The 20819-nt window shown below is 35.8% G+C and overlaps 1 protein-coding gene across 1 annotated transcript in view; it reads left to right on the top strand.

Annotated features, from left to right (window-relative positions):
- Positions 1-19934, top strand: part of nr3c2 (nuclear receptor subfamily 3, group C, member 2) — a 96942-nt gene extending 77008 nt beyond the window's left edge. The window contains exons 6-9 of the mRNA XM_051117237.1: positions 4444-4588; positions 8673-8803; positions 14724-14881; positions 17931-19934. Coding sequence (XP_050973194.1) covers positions 4444-4588; positions 8673-8803; positions 14724-14881; positions 17931-18086 — 590 coding nt within the window. The 3' untranslated portion in view covers positions 18087-19934. The remainder of the gene's footprint in view (positions 1-4443; positions 4589-8672; positions 8804-14723; positions 14882-17930) is intronic.
- The last annotated feature ends 885 nt before the right edge of the window (positions 19935-20819 follow it).

Raw genomic sequence — 20819 nt, forward strand, 5'->3', positions numbered from 1 at the left:
AGCGCACGCCTAATTCTTCAGGCTTTTACAAGTACTGACACTTTATAATAGTATTATATGTCTCTTATGCTCAACAAGGCTGTATTTATTTGATCAGAAATACCGTAAAAACTGTAATATTTTGAAGTTTTATTACAATTGAACCCTTTTAACTGTCACTCCCATTTTTGAACATAGTCAAACTTAAACTTGTATAATTCATGATGAAAACATTTTGTAATATGATTTTAATGTTTTAATTTCTTAGGATATCTAAAGCATGATAGAGAAAAAGGCAACAAAGAGTCTTAGACCTTTATAACAATATATAGTTTGTCATGATTAGATTAGGATTTATTTGTAATATGATGAAGTAAACATAGGCGTCCTGTATACGGGACGGTGTCAGTTAGGGGGTTAAAGTAACTTTTTATCAATTTTCAAATGTTTTTAATTGTAATTTATTCCTATGATGATAAAGGTGAATTTTCAGCAGCCATTACTTCAATCTTTATTTTCCCATGATCCTTCAGAAATCATTCTAAAATGCTGATGTGCTGATAAAGTAACATTCCCTAAAGGTAGGGGTGTGCGATTTCACGTTTTTTGATTGTTGATGATTCAAATATCTCCACAATCTGCTTTTGAAGACTTTTTGAAGATTACTCACCCTCATGGTGTTCCAAACCCCTCAGAGCTTCGTTCATCTTCATAACACAAATTAAGATATTTTTGATAAAATCCAAGAGCTTTCTGACCCTGCATAGACACCAACACAACTACCTTGTTAGAGGCCTAGAAAGATAGTCAGGAAATTGTTAAAATAGTCCGTGTGACATCAGTGGTTCAGCCTTAATTTCATGAGGGCAGAAGCATGTACATAAAACAGCATCTTTATAAACATGTTTGAACATTTCGACAGAGAGGATGACTTGCAGTTTTTTTGCCCAGCTTTACTTATTTGGACCAGAATATACAGATGATGAACTAAGAGAGATGGACGTTTCACTGACATGAAAAAGAAGAAACTGTTAAATAAAGTCGTTATTTTTATTTCTTTGTGCACTAAAAGTATTCTTGTAGGATGAACCACTGACGTCACATTCTACTATTTTAATGGTGTTCTTGCTAGGGCTGCCCTCGACTAAAGATTTTTCTGGTCGACTAGTAGTTGTTCGTTTTAAGCATTAGTCGACTATTAGTCACACGTTTATTAATAAACCATATAAATCATAATAATGAGCATTTAATTGCCTGCATAGCCTAATAAGCGCTCGAGTGCATGCAAAAAAAGCTTGCCACAGTGCACGGGCAGATGTGATAATTTTGAATGTGTCTGGGAAAAACAGCAAGTAGACTGCATTAACGTTTTAATAATTTGTTGATAAACTAGTGCTTTCTTTGTTTTTGGCTTAAGAGATGAAGTTGGCAACACTGGACTCGTCATCTCTTCAGTAGTGATGCCCCTGTATGCATGTTCCATACGTAATCTGAGAATATTTGTTTTCTGTTTGAATTATTTCATTTTAAAAGTAGACATTTCACTCTCTACAGATATATTTTTCATATCTGTAAGGCAAGTATGCACAAGTTTTGTGCTGAAGTTCACAGAGACAGAAAGCACATCCTGTTTGCTTTATTTTACAAAAGCACAACGTTTCGTTGTTATTGTGAGTGCACACAAATAAACGTTGAGTTTTTACAAACTGACAGATGTATTACTTTGATCTTTATGACCAAAAATTACAGAGTAGTTTAAGTGTAGTTTAAGCGACTGCACCGGCGCCTCCATCTGTCATGTAGCGCACACGCTACTATTCAGCTTCCACACGCTGCACAGACACTTGAATGGCACGCATTTTTCTTGGTTAACATTAGATTGAGTGGCCATGTAAAGTTGCTACTACATGCTTTCAGATGAAAAGCCATATTTGAGATCAGTGAATGATAGGTGAGTGTTTGGATGTCCTGCCCCATGTACGATCTGTCTATCACGGAATGCGTGACTTCACCACTTCCTGTGGAATTTTAGTTTTTTGCGACTAAGCGACTGATAAAATTTTGGTCGACCAAGCCTCTTCCTGTCAGCTAATGGTTAGTCAACTATTAGGGGACAGCTAGGGTGACCACCTATCCCGCTTTGCATTGTACCGCACAGCATTTTCACCTCGTCCCGCACGTCGCATATTGAGAAAATGTCCCGCGTTTTCATCAGTCTGTTGGTTTTTAATGATCATATTAAGAAAACGTCCATGCATTCTTTTGCCTTTTTAAGAGAGATTTTTATTGATTCTTTTTGTGGCATAGTTTCTGTGCAAAGGATTTGCGGATCCTTCAAGTGATCTAGAACCACCGATGGAAATGGTCGAGCGCACATGGAAAAACACTATATTCTTCATTTATTTTAACCCAAAAAAAAGATTAAAAAAAAAAAAATTGATGCAGCTTTCAGACGTGACTTTCTTCTTATTTTAATAGTTAGTTTGAGGTGGTTTCGGTGGCATTATTTTAATGGCAAATGTCCAGAGCACATTATTTTAATGCGGGGCGAATCAAAATGCGCAAGCACAAATCTCTTCTCTCGCAGGTGGATTCTCTTCACTCTCACAACGACACGCTTTCTCTGGCTTGCATGTGCGCGCTCAGAAACACAGATACGACATACGTCAACGGATGTAATCAGTATTTACATACATAGCATAACAATAAAAAAAAGGTATCAGTCTCACACGTGTCCCACATTGTCTCGCAAAATCACATCTATGTCCCGCAAAAGCCCTCTTGCCAGGTGGTCACCCTAGGGGCAGCCCTAGTCCTTACTAGCTTTCTGAGCCTTAAACGTGTCAGTTGTCTTGCTGTCTATGCAGGGTCAGAAAGCTGTTGGATTTCATTAAAAATATCTTAATTTGTGCTCTGAATGAAAGTCTTATGTGTTTGGAATGACGTGAGAGTGAGTAATTAATGACAGAATTTTAATTTTGGGTGAACTATCCCTTTAATATTTTCATTGAAAACAGTTGTGTTGCTTTAAAAAAATGGAAATCACATTTTTTTTAGGATCCTCTAAAAAAAATGAAGTTTAGAAAGGACCGCATTTATTCAAAGTCCACAGCTTCCAAGTGAGTTTTAAAAGCATGTCAAAAGTAGGGTGGCTCATAATATAGAAGAATCAGAGCTTCATTGTGCCTGTAGTAACATTAATTGATTAATTGAGAATTGCAAGTATACGTTACTATATTATACACTAAAAGATCCCATGCATTTTTTAGTACTTAATTATAATATTGGAAAAATCTGTTTTGTCATTCCAAATTAAGTTTTCAAGGTACCTCGCTACGAGACGGTCATTTGCTGTTTTGCAATTATTTGATACCATGGTGTCTCCTTGCTACATCCGGATATAAAAATAGAAGGCTGAAAACACACCAGGGCAAACTGGCTCACCGAGTTTCAAAGACTTTCCAGGCAGGCTTTGGGCGGTCGATGCATCACACGCTCAGCCAATCCACAAGTGATGACTTGCAGATGTCCAATTATTAGTTATTTTGTTCTGCATGTCCACATCGTTTTGTGTTCGTCATGTGATAGAATCAATAACAGCTGATAAGATTCAGACAAGTATTTGATGCGAAAAAAGGAGGTATTTCAACACTTTTAGTTTCTTTTTCCAAGTTCTGAAAGTTAGTGCAAGGTACACTGACAATAATCTCACTAATTTCACCAACATGTGGACGAATTTCTAAAGGGATAATGTGAGGAAATGATTATTTATAACAAAAGAGAACACAAGGGACACTTAAGAGATCGCCTGGAAATGATAAAGCTATTGTACAAAAGAAGTTTTAATTTGTCAGTGTGACACATTAGAGTCAATACTGAATTTGCCTATTGCAGACAAGCCAAAAATAGCGTCCGCTTCACCGATAAGTTTATAGTGTGTCCTCATGTGGCTTATATTATAGCTTGTGGATGACTTTATAGCTCTCGATGTGAGTTTTGGCAAGAATCCAGTCTGCTGTATTGCTAACTCTCTCTGACAACAGGACAATGAATGGAAACCTTCAGTGATTCATGTTAACCTGATTGTGCCGACTACACTGCAAGACTTTTTTATTTGTGAACAAATTTGTGCCACTCTAGGAATCAACCTCAAACCGTTTGGTTTACAACGGCCTTTTCCCAAATCTATTTCTTTTTTTCACCTTTATTATATTTTCAGTAGAACACAGAATTATTTTTCGAACAATCACAATGCAGCTCAAATACATCTTCGTTGTGACAAAAACATAGTATTTTTATTTTTAGCTGAACAGAAGCCTAGTATAGCAGGATCCTACTGTTTTTTTTTAGAGCCTACAGTTTCTGGCTTAATATTAGCTCTGCTTCAGGGCAAGTCATGGCCTCGAGTGTCCCATATGTCTCTTTGCTCTGTGTTAACTTGCCCTTCATTTTTTTCCCCCCCAGGTTTCCGCAGTCTACCCATTGAGGACCAAATCACGCTGATCCAGTATTCCTGGATGTGTCTCTCCTCCTTCTCCCTCAGCTGGAGATCCTACAAACACACCAACGCCCAAATGCTCTACTTCGCCCCTGACCTCGTCTTCAACGAGTAAGCTAACTCACACAACACTGCGTATTTACTTCACATAGATATTTGCTGATTTCTTCCATCCAAACGAATGAAATAAACCTTGCTTTATCTATAAACTACAACATACAGATGATCCTTGGCCTTCGGTTAACCCTGTCTAAGAATTTGGTGCTTCAAGTTACACAAGTTGAGATAACACGAAACGATAAGCTCAATAAACATGTTCCCAGCAGGCGTACGACTGTGACCTCAAAACTGTCCCTTCAATTGCTCCGCTAGGAAATACACTTTCCCTATAATCGCTTCTTGATAACGTTGATCAAGGCCGTGAGTTAGGTCAATGGGGCACCTAATCAGCACAATCGACAAGAAGCGTTGAGTGGAAAGAGTGTGATTGTGTGCTTTTTAAAGCTAAATGTCCATTTATTGAGCGTAGTGGGAGAAGCGGAAAAATAGAGCACAGTGACCCCTGCAGGAGAACTCGAGCACTTCACTGTATCTGCCAAATGACTTGGAAAGATCTTGAGAAAAGTACAGAATTAACTGGCATGTTCACATGTTAATATATGCTTAGCACCTTACACCGTGACTTGATGGCAAACCACACCGCGGGTTCCTGGCACACATTTCCGAACAAGCTTTGTTTCTTGATTGCCTAAACAATTAGCAGTCCTTCAGCACAGTCACAAAGATTTGCATTTTAACTCCTGACAAACCAAGAATCTGTTTATATCAGACTGTGACAACAATCCAAGGGCTGTCTCCAGGTAATTTAAGTTATGTGATACAGTACACACGCAGGCAGCAGAGTGTTGTCTTCCACAATACCACAATATTTGTAAGATAAACACATTACATTACATTAACGCAGCATATGTAAACAGCATATACAAACTGTCTCAAAATGAATATATCAACATGTTTCTACTGAAAATAGTGTGTGCTTAGAGTAGTGCATACTGTGTCATGCTCACTGTTTATAGTTAAGATGGCAAAATAAATATGCTTTAAAAAGGACAAGATATCCCCATTTATTTTATTTTATTTTGGGGTGATATCAAGGTAAATACCCACTTTCTTGAAAACCAGGAACTACATACAGTAAAATACAATCCAAACTACGTAAAATAATGGTTTGTACTGACCGTAATTAATTTGTTATTCAAATATTGGCTGCCGAGAACCATTCAGAAGGCATATAGCAACAAATACGGACACAGACTTTCCCATTCAGCCTACGATATTAATAATTCTACATTTTCTTAATGCACTTCATTGTTTGTATTATTACATTTTTAATATTTGCTTTTAAAGACATTTTGGTCACCGAATGTCTGTGTAAAATCTAGGTCTTGAAGCAGTTTAGAAGCACTGCAGGACTAGTGCAGCAGTGCCCTCAAAAGATATTGATTGAAAACATTGCATGTCTGCCTTCAAGAGGAGCGAAACAGAAGTTTCCAGATTTTCAGTCACTTTTCAGTGTCCTCTAAAAGTATGTCAGAAAGAGAAATATAAGTTCACATGTGCATGGATGGGTGAGGGTGATTTTTGACAGAAGGCCGCTCATACAGTTCATTAACATCACATTCTGCAATAGCAATTGAAAGAGGAGCCACAACTGTCATTTCATCTTTCTCAGCAGAATCTATTGTTTATGTCATAATGTAAATGGTGTATATTAAAAGAAGAATTTGAAAAGCTACTGTAAGGACACAGAGATTTGTACAGTTATCTAAGATGAGGAATTGAACTCTTTTCTCATTCCATTTGAAAATCGAGTTTGGGATATTAAATAAAGATCTGTCAGACTGGAAGAATGGGAAGGACAGAATCAGTTCTGGCAGACAAAAGGCAGACAAACCTGAGCACAGAATGACATCAGGTCAGACATCTTTGGAAGATGGATAGATATGCTTGTATTCACCAAGTCAGGTATGCGGAAAGACTACTGTCTACTGTAGAGCCAAACAAACTGGCAGATCAGCTATATAGTAAATTAATAACCAGCCAAGATAGTGTCAAGATGAAACCAAAAGTGGTGAAGAAGACAGATTATAAAATGTGAGATATTTACACATTTATGAACACTGGCTTTATTTCATGACACAAAGCTAGAACTCATGTACAGTATGAGTACACGTATGCGTTTGGAAGACGCTTACATTGCATACAAAGTGTACACTTTATCAGTTTATGCTTTTCCTGGGAATCGAACCCATGACCTTGGGGTTGTTAGCACCATGTTCTTTAAGAAAGCTTCTTGTTGGATGTTTGTCTTTGAAAACTTTCTTAGTAATAAATAATATATAAATGATTGTAATTGCAAAAACAAAATATAGAAGTTTTTGTGTACACTACCAGTCAAAAGTTTTTGAACAGTAAGATTTTTTTTATTGTTGAGAAGTCTCCTCTGCTCACCAAGCCTGCATTTATTTGATCCAAAATACAGTAAAAGCAGTAATATTGTGAAATGTTTTTACTATTTAAAATAACTGCTTTCTATTTGAATATATTGTAAAATCTAATTTATTTCTGTGATCAAAGCTACATTTTCAGCATCATTACTCCAGTCTTCAGTGTCACATGGTCCTTCAGAAATCATTCTAATATTCTGATTTGCTGTTCAAGAAGTGTTTATTATTATTATTAGCAATATTTGAAACAGTTGAGTACATTTTTTCAGGATTTATGAATAGACAGATCCAAAGATCAGCATTTATCGAAAAAAAAGTAGCCTTTGTAACATTATACACTATACCATTCAAAAGCTTAAGAGTAAGCATATATATATATGTTTTTTTTTTTTTTTTTTGGGGGGGGGATTATAGAAATTAATACTATTATTAATTTATTAATACTATTAATAATTAATGCTTTTAATTGATCAAAACTTATGACAAAGACATTTATAATGTTACGAAAGATTTCTATTTCAGATAAATGCTGTTCTTCTGAACTGTCTATTCATCAAAGAAACCCGGAAAAAATCTACTCAGCTGTTTTCAACAAAATAATAATAATAATAATAACAAATAATGTCTTATTGAGCAGCAAATCAGAGTATTAGAATGATTTCTGAAGGATCATGTGACTGGAGTAATGATGCTAAAAAAATTCAGTTTTGAAATCACAGGAATAAATTACATTTTCAAATATATTCAAATAGAAAACAAGCCTTTTTTTAAAAAGTAAACTTTTTCAAAACTTTTTGCTGTACTTTAGATCAAATAAATGCAGGTTTGGTAAGCAGAAGAGACTTGTTTAAAAAGCTTTAAAAAACTTTTGACTGGTAGTGTAAAATAAAATATTCTATTGATGTTTTAAAATGTGATTTAATCCTGTGACGTCAAAGCTGAATTCTCATTACTCCAGTCTTCAGTTTCACACGATCCTTCAGAAATTATTCTAATATGAATTGTTGAACAGAGTTGTGCTGCTTTTTATAGTTTTGTGGATACCAATAACCAGTGTTTTTCAGGATACTTTTTGAATGACAGTGTATCATGATTTCCACAAAAAGGATCATGGGACACTCAAGGTGAAGTAAAGGCTTCTGAAAATTAGGCTTTGCCAACACAGGAATAAATAAACATTTTAAAATATATTCAAATAAAAAATATATATTTTTTTTAATTGCAATAATATTTCACAATTTTTCACAAGTTTTTACTGTATTTTTGACCAAACAAATGCAGCCTTGGTGAGCAAAAGTGACTTCAAAAATATAAAATAAATAAAAAAAAAATAATAATCATGATTCTAAACCTTTGATGGAGTTTCCTTAGTAGGCAGTTGAATGCTTACAATTAATGTTACAGTTCCCAATGAAGTTACTGGCAAGTTTTAATTTATTTTTCATTTATTTTCCCAAGTCTATTTTTACTTGAATTTGGCTGTAGATGAGGGTTGATCCTGGACTGTAGAAGTTCTCCACACAGCTCTGCCAATGTGGTAATCTAATAAACCCCAAATGGTGCCTCAAGTACCTTTTAATTGTTTCAACATTCTTTTAACTGTATTTCCACAGCAATTTTTGATTCAACAAAAGTGTACCAGTAACAATGAAGTTGTTTACTACATATCCTCTCCATTTCTCCACTAGGGAACGCATGCGGCAATCAGCCATGTACGATCTGTGTGTGGGCATGCGGCAGGTGAGCCAGGAGTTTGTCCGTCTACAGCTAACTTACGAGGAGTACCTTGCCATGAAGGTCCTGTTGCTGCTCAGCACAGGTAGGATTGTGTTCAAAACATCTACATGTGAGAGCCACTGCAGATGTCTTCATTTAGCACCTGAGCCGAGTATGTGGGTGTGTAACATCAGAGAAATTTCCATGAGCTTCGATAGTATTTAAATAATGAAACCTGTGGTTTGACCTAGTGACTTAGTGAGAAGGGATTTTAACATGTTTTGAAAGGTTACATTCTTAAAATAGAAACTTGTGAGTTATAGCCACAAACTGGTAAATCAGGTTCCTGTGCCTAGAGCCATAGACAGCTGGGGTCGATGAGTTTTAAGTTGGCGCTGTGGGTTGTGCGCATGCTTAGGATATATATAAGAGTTATTGGCTCTCTGATATCCAGGTTAGAGTCTGTCGCGATCTCTTTCCCTTTGTCACACCCTTACTTTCCTGTTTGTGCTGTACGTTGCAATAATTAAGGCAGAATGAGTAAAAAATTAGATTTAAAACATCTTCACATCATCAGTTTATTTATTTACTTGTCCATCTGGTCCTTTTAATTCATAAAGTGAGTTAACATAAAAGCTATTTAATTGCAGGCTTTAAATCATGGCTGAGAGGCAAACTCAGAATTTCTTTTGGGCAAGTTTTCAAGCTTTGTGCACTTAGTCTAATGCTGAGGCACTATTACAATTACAATCGAACTTGAGTCTGAAGGGTACATTTGGCAGTACTGAATGATGTCTATCATTTTATCTTATATAGTCTTCTTAAAAACATGGTTGAAATCGAAAGTTTTCCTTAATGACCACAACAACCTTAAGACGTGTCACTAAGTAATTGCTTTTTAGAAGATATTGCTTTGCTTGCGCAAATGGATCACATTGGGACAACAAACAGAAAAGAAAATGCTTTTCTTTCCCTGTACAGTGAAATCATATTTTGGCAAGTCGTTATAATTAATAGTGTCCCATACATATGTGTATACTATGATTGACAATAATGTACACCGCTATTCAAAACGTTGGGATCTTATGTTTCTTATGCTCTTCGAGGCTGCGTTTATTTGATTACAAATCCAGAAAAAAATGTTATATTGTGAAATATTGTTACGATGTAAAATAACATTTTTCTATTTTGATATACATTAAAATCAAACTTATTTCTGTGATCAAAAGCTGAATTTTCAGCATCATTTCTCCAGTATTCAGTGTCAAATGATCCTTCAGAAATCATTCTAATATGATGATTTATTATCAGTGCTGGGAACAGTTTTTCAGGATTCTTTGATGAATGAAAACTTAAAGTAGTTCACTTCCAAAACAAAGATTCACATAAAATGTACTCACCCCCTTGTCATCCAAGATGTTCATGTCTTTCTGTCTTCAGTCGTAAAGACTGAAGACAGAAAGTTTTTTGAGGAAAACATTTATATAATGGACTGCTATGGTGCCCTGATTTTGAACTTCCAAAATGCAGTTTAAATGCGGCTTCAAACGATCCCAAATGCGGTTGTAAATGATCCCAGACGACAAAGAAGGGTCTTATGTAGCGAAACGACCGGTTATTTCATTAAAAAAAAATACAATTTAAATAATTTTTAATCTCAAACATTCGTCTTGCCTTTCTCTCCCTGAACTCTGTGTATTCTGACTCAAGACAGTTAGGGTATGTTGAAAAACTCCAATCGTATTTTCTCCCTCAACTTCAAAAATCATTTCAAAATCATCCTACATGACTGTAGAAGTACCGACCCAGTCTTTGCAAGGTGAACACGCAGAGAAGATCAAACACCCTTAACAAAAAAGGTAAAACAGTGATATAGGACGATTTTGAAGTTGAGGGAGAACATGAGATGGGAGTTTTTTTGACATACCCTAACTGTCATAAACCGGAACAAAAACAGTCCAGGCAGATTAAGACAAGACGAGCATTTGAGATTAAAAAGTATTTAAATTGTATTTTTTAAATGAAAATAACCGATCGTTTCTCTAGATAAGACCCTTCTTTCTCGTCTGGGATCGTTTACAACTGCATTTGGGATCATTTGAAGCTGCATTTAAACTGTATTTTGGAAGTTCAAAATTGGGCACCATATCAGTCCACTATATGGAGAAAAATGCTGAAATGTTTTCCTCAAAAAACATAATTTCTTTACGACTGAAGAAAGAAAGACATGAACATCTTGGATGACAAGGGGGTGAGTACATTATCTGTAAGTGTTTGTTTTGGAAGTGGACTTCTTCTTTAAAAAGAACATTTATTTAAAATAGAAATCTTTTACAATAACTACCGATCAAAAGTTTGGGATCAGCAAATTTTTATTCTTTCTTTTTTTTAAATAAATTAATACTTTTATTCGGAAAAGATGTGTTAAGTTGGTATAAAGTGATAGCAAAGACTTATATTGATAGAAAAGATTTCTGTTTTGAATAAATGCTGCTCTTTTTTAACTTATTCATCAAAAAATCCTAAAAAAAGTATCACAGGTTCCAAAAACATATTTGGCAGCACAACTGTTGCCAACATTAATAATTCTAATAATAAATCAGCATATTAGAACGATTTCTAAAGGATCAAGACTGGAGTAATGGCTGATGAAAATTCAGCTTTGCATCACAGGAATAAAATATATTTTAAAGTATATTAAAATAGAAACCATTATTTTATATTGTAATAACATTTTGCAATATTACAGTTTTTTCTGTTTTTGATCAAATTAATGCAGCCTTGATGAGCATTTTTTTACATTACATTACAAAACATTACAAATCTTACTGATCCCAAACTTTTGAACGGCAGTAAACATTGTTATTAATTAACATAATAACAATCCTCATATTATTATAATATTAAATTGCTATTGTTGTTAGTTGGATTAGATTAAGGGTATGACATAATGTAATGTAATGTATAATAATTCTTTTGGATGCTAGATCCTGCTCCGAAATACAAGAGCAGTATTCTCTCAGTTCAGTCAGACTGGCACAGCCAACGCACCCCTGGGTTTACAGCATATGAGAGCGAAGTTTGAGTTCTGAATTCTCATACAGGATAGGTTTGGGATCCACAACCACTTGCTGATCCTCTGGAGCCTTTCCAGAGAGCCCTGCTGTACTTAATAAAATCCAGTCAGGAGATGGGCACGGCTCCAAGAGCTGGTGTTTTTCTCTCCAAAAAGAGATCTTCATGGAAGGAGAAAGAACAGGAGACGTGTGGGCCGAGTAGTCAGGGATGGTACATTTTTGAAGAGCTCAAGGTTTTGATGAAGCAATTCTTTAAAAAAAAAAAAAAGGGGGAAAGTAGTTTTCCTGACATAAAATCAACATATAAATAAAAATCTGTGATGTGGGCTTATGTATGTCACTACTGCTTCAGAGGCAATTAATTCAACTTTTGCTATGCTTTTCAAGACATAAGATACGCTGTTTTGTTATATAAATAACCGGTTTCTGTTTTTCACGGGTAAACCAACCCATTACACAGATAATTGTAGACTACAGTGCTTTGTTATGATCTACTTTATATGCAAATGTTGCATTTCTATGTATTAATGACATTTTGTTGGCATGTTATCTTATGCTATGGTTACTACTTGATATATTTTTTTATAATGCAGCATTTTCAGAATGCTTTTTTGGGTTCATTTTGATGTTATCAGCCTTTTCTGATTTGCCAAAGCTGTTGTGTCATGCCCTCTACTGTTTTAGCATGAAGAGAGAAAGAGAGAGAGAAAGAGAGAGAGAGAGAAAGAGAGAGGCTGTTATTCCTCTTTGACCTTGGCTAAGGTTTCAGAAGCCCTGCAGGCTCTCACATGACCTTATTTGCAATGGTAGTGTTGACCTGCTAAAGAGTGAGTCACTACACTAAATCCCCTCTCGTTTTTTGACTTTTTAAAATTCCATTATTTAACCTTTTTTTAACCCTTTTTCTTTGCTTGTGGTAGACCTAGAAATATTCCTATTCTTACAAAAAGAAATATGTCTGTACAATTCAAGCTGTCAGTGTGACTGTATTTTATTATTAGTGTTAATTACCTTATGGAGGACAGCTTTTGTTGAGTAAGTCTTACATTTATTTTCATAAAAGTATTTGGACACCTACTTTTGTTATGTAATGTCTTTGCTTTATATAACAAAACATAAAATTAAGCAGCATTAATTTTAAAGCGACAGGACAGGCAAAATGTTTAAGCTTTTAAATGACAAAATTACAATTTTAAGTGGGGCTTAAAGGAATATTCCAGGTTTAATACAAATTAAGGTCAGTCAGCAGCACTTGTGGCATAAATGTTGATTACAAACATTTACATAAATTATTTTGAATGTGACCCCAAAAAAAAAAAACCTATGGCCAATCCATAAACATTAAATCACTCAATAGTATTAGTAATTAGCCTCTAGACGTAAGCAATACGTGTTAACATATTTTTTGCACGGAAAAAGTTATTTCCTGTGCAAAGATATATTCAATTTTACAACTGTGACAGATAGTGTAACTGCAAAAACAACTCTAAAAACATCTTAAGAGCTCAAATAATATACAGGTTTTAACAGGAGAATGAATGAGTGCTTTTGTAATAAGTTTCACATTTCTGTTTTTAAAATCTAAAAAAAAAAGTGCTCCATTTAATTCCATTTTAAGTGCACCACTGTATCCTTGATTTTTGCTCTGATGGAGAAATTATATGACTTTTGCTTTTAAATCCTCCAAAAATTGCCCCATTAATGTAATGTAATGTAAGTACTTCACCATTTTTTTTCGCCTTTTCTTTTTCTTTCCTTCTTTCTTTCTTTCTTTCTTTCTTTCTAATACGAGGTAATAATTTTTTATGGTAATCAACATTATGCCACATGCTGTTGGTTGAGGCTGATTTTGCTGAAAAGCTCTTTAACTAACTCTTCCTGTCAGATGTGTTAACAAAATGACAGATTTTACAGGCAGAAGAATCTATTTCTTATGACAAGACACGATTAGCGTGGCATAATCGCCCCACTTTTTATTCGCTGGGGCTTTAAATGGCAGCCTGTGGCTAATGAGGTGAAGAACTGCTTTTCATTCAACACACAGAGTTGAGAGCTTTAAACATCCTGAAGGACTTGTTGTTGTAATTTGATAATGTTCACAAAATGTGTAACCACTCTAACCACAACTTTTGTGCTTAGGAACTGGAGTTGAAACTTGTTTGTGCCTGAAGGCTATACTCAGCATTAAGAAATGATGTTGGTACTTTTTATAACATTTGCCATAATTATCACTACTACCTTAAGGTGTGCCATTATATAATTGCTGTTCAGCATGTATTGATTTGTTTGCAAAAATTAATATCAAAACTACATTGAGACGAACAGAAATGCAAACAGTTCAATTAGCCAGTCAGTGGGATGCAACAGAATGATAATAATTTTATCAGAATAGATGTTATTTGTATGTTGTTGAGCGATGGATAGAACGAGCGTGAGGATGAGCTGTTTCTTATTTAGCTGTCCAGAAGCTGAATGTTATTTCACAAGGTTGGGTGTAGGCCAAGAGTGCACTTGTCCTACAGGATATGAGAGAATTACTCCCTTCAACCTGAATGAGATTTTATCTCTCATCTGCCAAAAGTGAAAGTAGTTTTCAGTACTTTGAGTTATTCCTGAATAACTTCACACAAGGGAACATTAATCACCTGAGAAGGTAGACTGAGAGGCAGATAGATAGATAGATAAACAGATAGATAGATATCTTAAAAGAAAATAGTGTTGTTTCACTCACATATACACTGTAAAAAGTTTTAACCAGTTTCAACTTAAAATCCTAAGTTTAGCCGTTGCCTTAAAATTTTAAGTTAAATCAACTTAAAAGTACAAGTCATTTTAACTCATTTTATTGTAGTGAGTTAAAATGACCTGTAGTTTTAAGATGATTTAACTTAAGTTTTTAAGTTGAAACTGGCCACTAATACAGAGTGTTTTTTTTTTTTTTGACAGTGCCCAAAGATGGTCTGAAGAATCAAGGGGCATTTGAGGAGATGCGGGTGAATTACATTAAGGAGCTCCGCCGCTCCGTTGGGAAAGCAACTAACAATTCCGGCCAGACGTGGCAGCGCTTTTTCCAGCTCACCAAGCTATTGGACGCAATGCACGAAGTAAGTCGAAATTCCCCTGTTATTGACTACAGCTGATAAAGCAAAGACAGATACAGTCCTGCTCTAATTATCCAGCAATAATTACATGTTCTTTTGAAAATCAAGAGGCACATATAAACAGTTAACAAATAGATATCCTAACTATCCCTCCCTAGACTAATCCCTGTCATGTAAGAAAAACCTCATCTAATTTCAATAAGATCTGTCCTAATTATAGTAAGATTAATTTTAAATAATGAAACAGCAAATCAGCTTTAGGCTTCCTGAGTTGAACATGAGACAGATGATTTTCCTGATAATTTACTCACCCCCATGTCATCCAAGATGTTCATGTCTTTTTTTCTTTAGTCGAAAAGAAATTACGGATTTTGAGGAAAACATTCCAGAATTTTTCTCCATATTGTGAACTTCAATGGGGATCAACGGGCTGGAGGTCCAGATTGCAGTTTCAGTGCAGCTTCAAAGGGCTCTACATGATCCCAGTGGATTAATAAGGGTCTTATCTAGTGAAATGATTGGTAATTTTCTAAAAAAAAAAAATAAAATTTACACAACTTTTATACTTTTTAACCACAAATGCTCATCTTGCACTATCTCTGCAATGTGAGTCTATGACTTCGCTCATTACGTAATCACGTCTCATCTCATTTTCTGACATTTCAAAATTCTTCTGACGTTGTTTTACCTTTTTTGTAAAAGACCTTTTTTGCAGATTCACTGAAGTTAAACAGTGGGTTGGTATATCCGCCTATGTCACACGTGACCTTTCCAATGTGATTACGTGAAGTCGAGCTAGTGCACGACGAATATTTGTGGTTAAAAAGTATATCCATTTTTATTTATTTATTTAAAGAAAATGTCTGGTCATTTCACTAGAAAAGACTCTTATTCCTCAGCTGGGATCGTGTAGAGCAGGGCTTTAGACTGCGACAGTTTTTTGACAATGTGCGAGTTAAAACTTGACGTGGTCGCATTTGTGCGAGTGCATGATCTGCGCTGATTCAAAGCATCTGCTCCATACGCCGCGGGTTGCAGAGCCGCGGCACAATGTAGCAGGAGTCAGATTTTACTGATCACGTGAAGAAGCACTTTCTGTGCGAGCGCTGGTGTGTATTTGCCATGTCAGCACGAGAGCGAATGTGCACACAGCTCGTGGAAAAAATGATGCAAATATCGAGGAAACTTTGGCAGACGGAGGATTTGGTTTAAGCAGCTAAAGTAAAATATTGCTTCTTAAACCAGAGAAAGTGAACATGCTGGTATTCTTGTGCAAAAACAAAACAAAACAAAATTGTAGCCTTAGTCTGTTTTATTGTTGTTGTATTTTTAATTTAGAATAACACTGAATCCTTCTTTTGCTTTCATCTTAAAAACTGAAAGGTATAAATGTAAGCAAAATGATCCAATGATACCACAATTTAGACCTTCAACCTGTTGGCTCCCGTTGAAGTCTATGAAGAAAAATCCTGAAATGTTTCCCTCAAAAACATTAATTTCTTTTCGAATGAAGAAAGAAAGACATGAACATCCTGGATGACGTGGGAAATTTTTATTCTGGAAGTGAACTAATCCTTAAAGCAGAGAACCTCTAAATTTAAAGAATGCTTCACAAACCAGCAGAAGGCACAAACCAGTTTTATATTCCAGTCATACTGATTGGGAAAGTTGTAACGCTGTGTTACAATGTGCCCCGCTATTATTAAACTATGCTATTCTATGACATTATCGATGTAATTTTCACTATTTACTTTTATGGATTTTAATAAGAAACCACAAGAAACAGGTGGATAAAGACTGACAATCGATGTTTAATGTTCAGAAATTATTATTTCAAGTAATGTAAAGCATTTTGGCTCGTTTATGTGTCTCGTGTTCTATGAGAGCTGTGTTTGGAGGGAGGGGAGTGTTTTTTCTGAATGTTTGAATGTGTTTCATCTGTTTTCGCACATTGTTTTGAACTATACTGTATAGCTGTGTTTTGCGATCAGGGCCGTCCCACGCATGGTTGCGATGTGTTCATTGTGAAACTCAAAAAATTTGATTACTGTTAATTCTTAAAAAACTGCATGATTTTATTTGAAAAAGTTAATCATTTTATTTTACTGACAAAATATTTTAGTTTGTCCTGTAGGTTTTTTTCATTCGATCAGATAACATTTTAAGCTATCAAATGGTCATGTTACAACATGCCCCTCACATGTTACAGTGTACCCCAACTACGGGGCATGCTGTCACATTTCACTTCCTTTCTTTTGAAGTAAGCGCATGCACTGTAATTATGAAACAAAGTGACATATTTGTACTAGACAAGTGTGGATAAAAATTATACTGTGAACCCCACGTGGATTTACACAAACTTGAGAAATTCAAAAAGTGTTAGATTGTGCCTGTAGTAAGTGAAATGAACACCTACATGCATTCTGGTTTAAATCAAGTAGCTCAAATATTTGTCTAAAAACAAATCAGATTGAGCTGATGTTTACTGAATAAATATTTAATATTCATTCATTAGAAGTAGCTCACAATTTCTCATGTGGTTAGAAGCTGAAAGCCATTAATATTTAAACTCGGTGGATGTTAAAATAATTACAGCTGTAGATTATTAAAGAGTTATAATATCAAGTGTGCATTCAAATGAAAACCCGCCATCCCTCATGTTGCCACTGAGAGATTAGAGCCTCAGCTTATTTCTGAGGGCTGTTCATTGCTAATCACTTTTTGCATTGCTGCCAGCTCAACATTTTGTAACAGCACACGAAAGTACTGGAAAAGACGTTTTTGAATTGCACTTGGGGGTGAAGAACACTTGACAGCAGTGTTGATTTATTAATTTGTAAGATGAAGAGAAACAAGTTCAAGCTCCGCCTAAAAGCTTTTCCGCTTTGGTCAGTGCAGACGGCGCATCCGTAAATGAGCTCAGTCTTTTCTTTGCTAATTCATCAATGCGTGTTTACCCAGACTCATGTTTCACCAGAACATCTTTTTAATGATAAGCACTGTCAGTTTGAATTAAATCTAACAGAAGTGCCTTCTCTCTCTGTCTTTACAGCTTGTGGGGAGCCTGTTGGACTTTTGTTTCTACACTTTCCGTGAATCCCAGGCTCTGAAGGTCGAGTTCCCCGAGATGCTGGTGGAAATTATCAGCGACCAGATACCAAAGGTGGAGTCGGGCCTAACACACACCCTCTTCTTTCATAAGAAATGACTGAGAGCTCACATAAGGAGGGAAAAATGAAGGATCAAATGAGAGGAAAAGCAGAGGACACCCAGCCCTCAGAGAGCGAACACGAGCAAGCCCGCTATGCACAAAGCAAGGCGTAACGAGAGGCTTGGTTTAAAGCCATATAAGGCTTGCGTAGCGAGGGAAGGCAATGAGGGATCTCTGTACCCGGCCAACAGAGAAGAACTCATATTTCATGCGACTTTGTTCCCCAAAGACAATGCTGAGGTGTTCTATATGGATATGAAGCCATATTCTTTGGTAAAGCTATAGTGCACAGTCACATGTGAATACGTCACACACACAGAAATATGGGCCCATACTAGACATATCCTTGACTCCCAAACCTGTCAATCTGCCAGTAAATACCATTGCATTTGTATGTAACTCTCAACAATCTGCCGCTCATTAAATTACAGGTAAGATTCAGTAATAAAACAGCTTTTATTGCTGATTGAGACGGAGAGATGTCCTGTATCACTTTCATGAAAAGTCGTTTAAATTAGCGTGTTTGCAAAGAGGAAATACAATATACTCCAAGGGCTACAATGTGTCAAATAGCTGACTAATTGGTGCACGGAAGTTATTGTAGAAAGAATCAAATCTAAATTTGTCTGCAAAAATGTGTATTTTGATGACTTGAAGTGTTTACATAGTGAGTACTGGCTACGCTGTTGCAGTGGCCTGATGATTGATAAGCTGAAAAATGGCAGCTTCAAAAAAAAAAAAAGCTATTGGATCAGACAGAGAAACTTGCAACTTTGCAATACAGCAAATATTATGGCTCGTCTTGTAAAAAATTTTGAGCTCACGCAAACACACGCCACATTTTGTGTGCGAGCTTGGACTGTAGCAAATTTAGTAAACCGTACCTAAGCTGTTACTAAACCAGCTCCCTTTTGACATTAAGACAAAAGTACAGTACTAATTAAATACAGTTCCAGAAAAAAAGAGCATTTTATATGATTGTGAAGTTTTTGTTTCTCAAAGAATCAATCCAGCTAGAAGCCATTTTCTAACAAGGTGCTTCTGTTTTCTTAACGTAAATAGTAGATGATTTTCAGTAGCAGCACATGTACAGTTAGATACCGTATGGGGAAAATCAGCTTTTCTGAAGCATACAGCTTTCATATTAGTAAACGACAATAACGGCCGTAGTCCACGTAGTAGAAACAGACAGGGTTACGCGGACTAATAACAACAGTAACCTGCTCATAAACACACAATATATGTGTATCGTATGATTATAATTGTTGCTTGTAGGAATATTTTTCAAACATTGTACATAGGACGTTTTTGTTTCAAACCACCTTGCAATTAAAACATGGCTATTTGGGGAAATACCAGTCGACTTGAGAGTACTTGAATGAATTGTATCTTAAAAAGGAATTTGGACCACTGTTTCGTGATTCATAACCCCACTGTGCTACTGAGAGGTACCGCTAGTTCTGAAATGCTGTGAGTCTGAAGACAATGAAGGTTTGCGTGTGTTTTGCGCGTTTGTGTGCGTGTTTTTCTGTTTTTCTCTCAAATTTCTTAAAAGATTAGTTCACTTCCAGAATAAAAATTTCCTCATAATTTACTCACCCCCCATGTCATCCAAGATGTTCATGACTTTCTTTCTTCAGCCAAAAAGAATTGAGGTTTTTGAGGAAAACTTTCCAGGATTTTTCCACTTATAGTGGACTTCAATGTTGGCCAACGGGTTAAAGGTTCAAATTGCAGTTTCAGTGCAGCTTCAAAGGGCTCTACATGATCCCAGTCAAGGAATAAGGGTCTTATCTACCGAAACGATCAGTCATTTTCTAAAAAAAAAAAAAAAAAAAAGAAGAAGTTCTTTTTAACCACAAATGCTCATCTTGCACTAGCTTGACCTCATGCATCACATAGGCGGAAGTACCAACCCAGTGTTTACAAAGTGAACGTGCAAAGAAAGTCAAATGCCCTTTTGCCAAAAAGGTTAAAACAACGTTGTTGGATGATTTTGAAGTTGGAGGAGAAACTAAGATGGAGTTTTTGGCCTACCCTACCTTCTTAAAACAAAGTACACAGACGAAGAACTAACTGCGCCAACATAGGCTCATTGGAAATACGTGCCTCTATATACCTTTCTGCAAAACTAAAAAAACGTACCTATATGTACGAATCACTGCAGTTTCCAGCTGAAATGAACACTGGAGGCAACTCCAACAACTTGTATTTCTTATCACACAAAATATGATTTACAAGTACAGAGTTTGGATTAATAAAACCTAATTTCCAGACAGTGACTTGCAGAATATTATGTTATGACTTTAAAACAATTGTAACATCCTGTGCAATTTGAAAATGATACAGTGTTGCACTTGAGTGATAAAGAGCTCTGGTATGAACCCTGTGAAAGTACAGTTCAATAAAACAGCTCAAATCCGCCTGAGGAGGTTAAAATAGCATGGCTGTGTCAACAAATGCATTTTTCTATCAGTTTTGCAATTGTTAACATTCTGGGTAGGTTTAGGGTTGGGTTTGGTGTAGGGCATATTTCCAATATGATAGAGCATTAACCTTTAGCGACACTCCCGGATATTTTTAATTCTGAACAGCCGTAGTAAAAACGTGCCTGTACCAACATTTTGACAAGTTCAGTAAGGTATGTAATTACCAGAAATCTTGAAGTCCACTATAAGGCGTGAAGTCATGGACGTGCATTGCAGAGATAGTGCAAGATGAGCATTTGTG

Source organism: Labeo rohita, chromosome 1 (genome assembly GCF_022985175.1).
Source record: "Labeo rohita strain BAU-BD-2019 chromosome 1, IGBB_LRoh.1.0, whole genome shotgun sequence".
Lineage (NCBI taxonomy): Eukaryota > Metazoa > Chordata > Actinopteri > Cypriniformes > Cyprinidae > Labeo > Labeo rohita.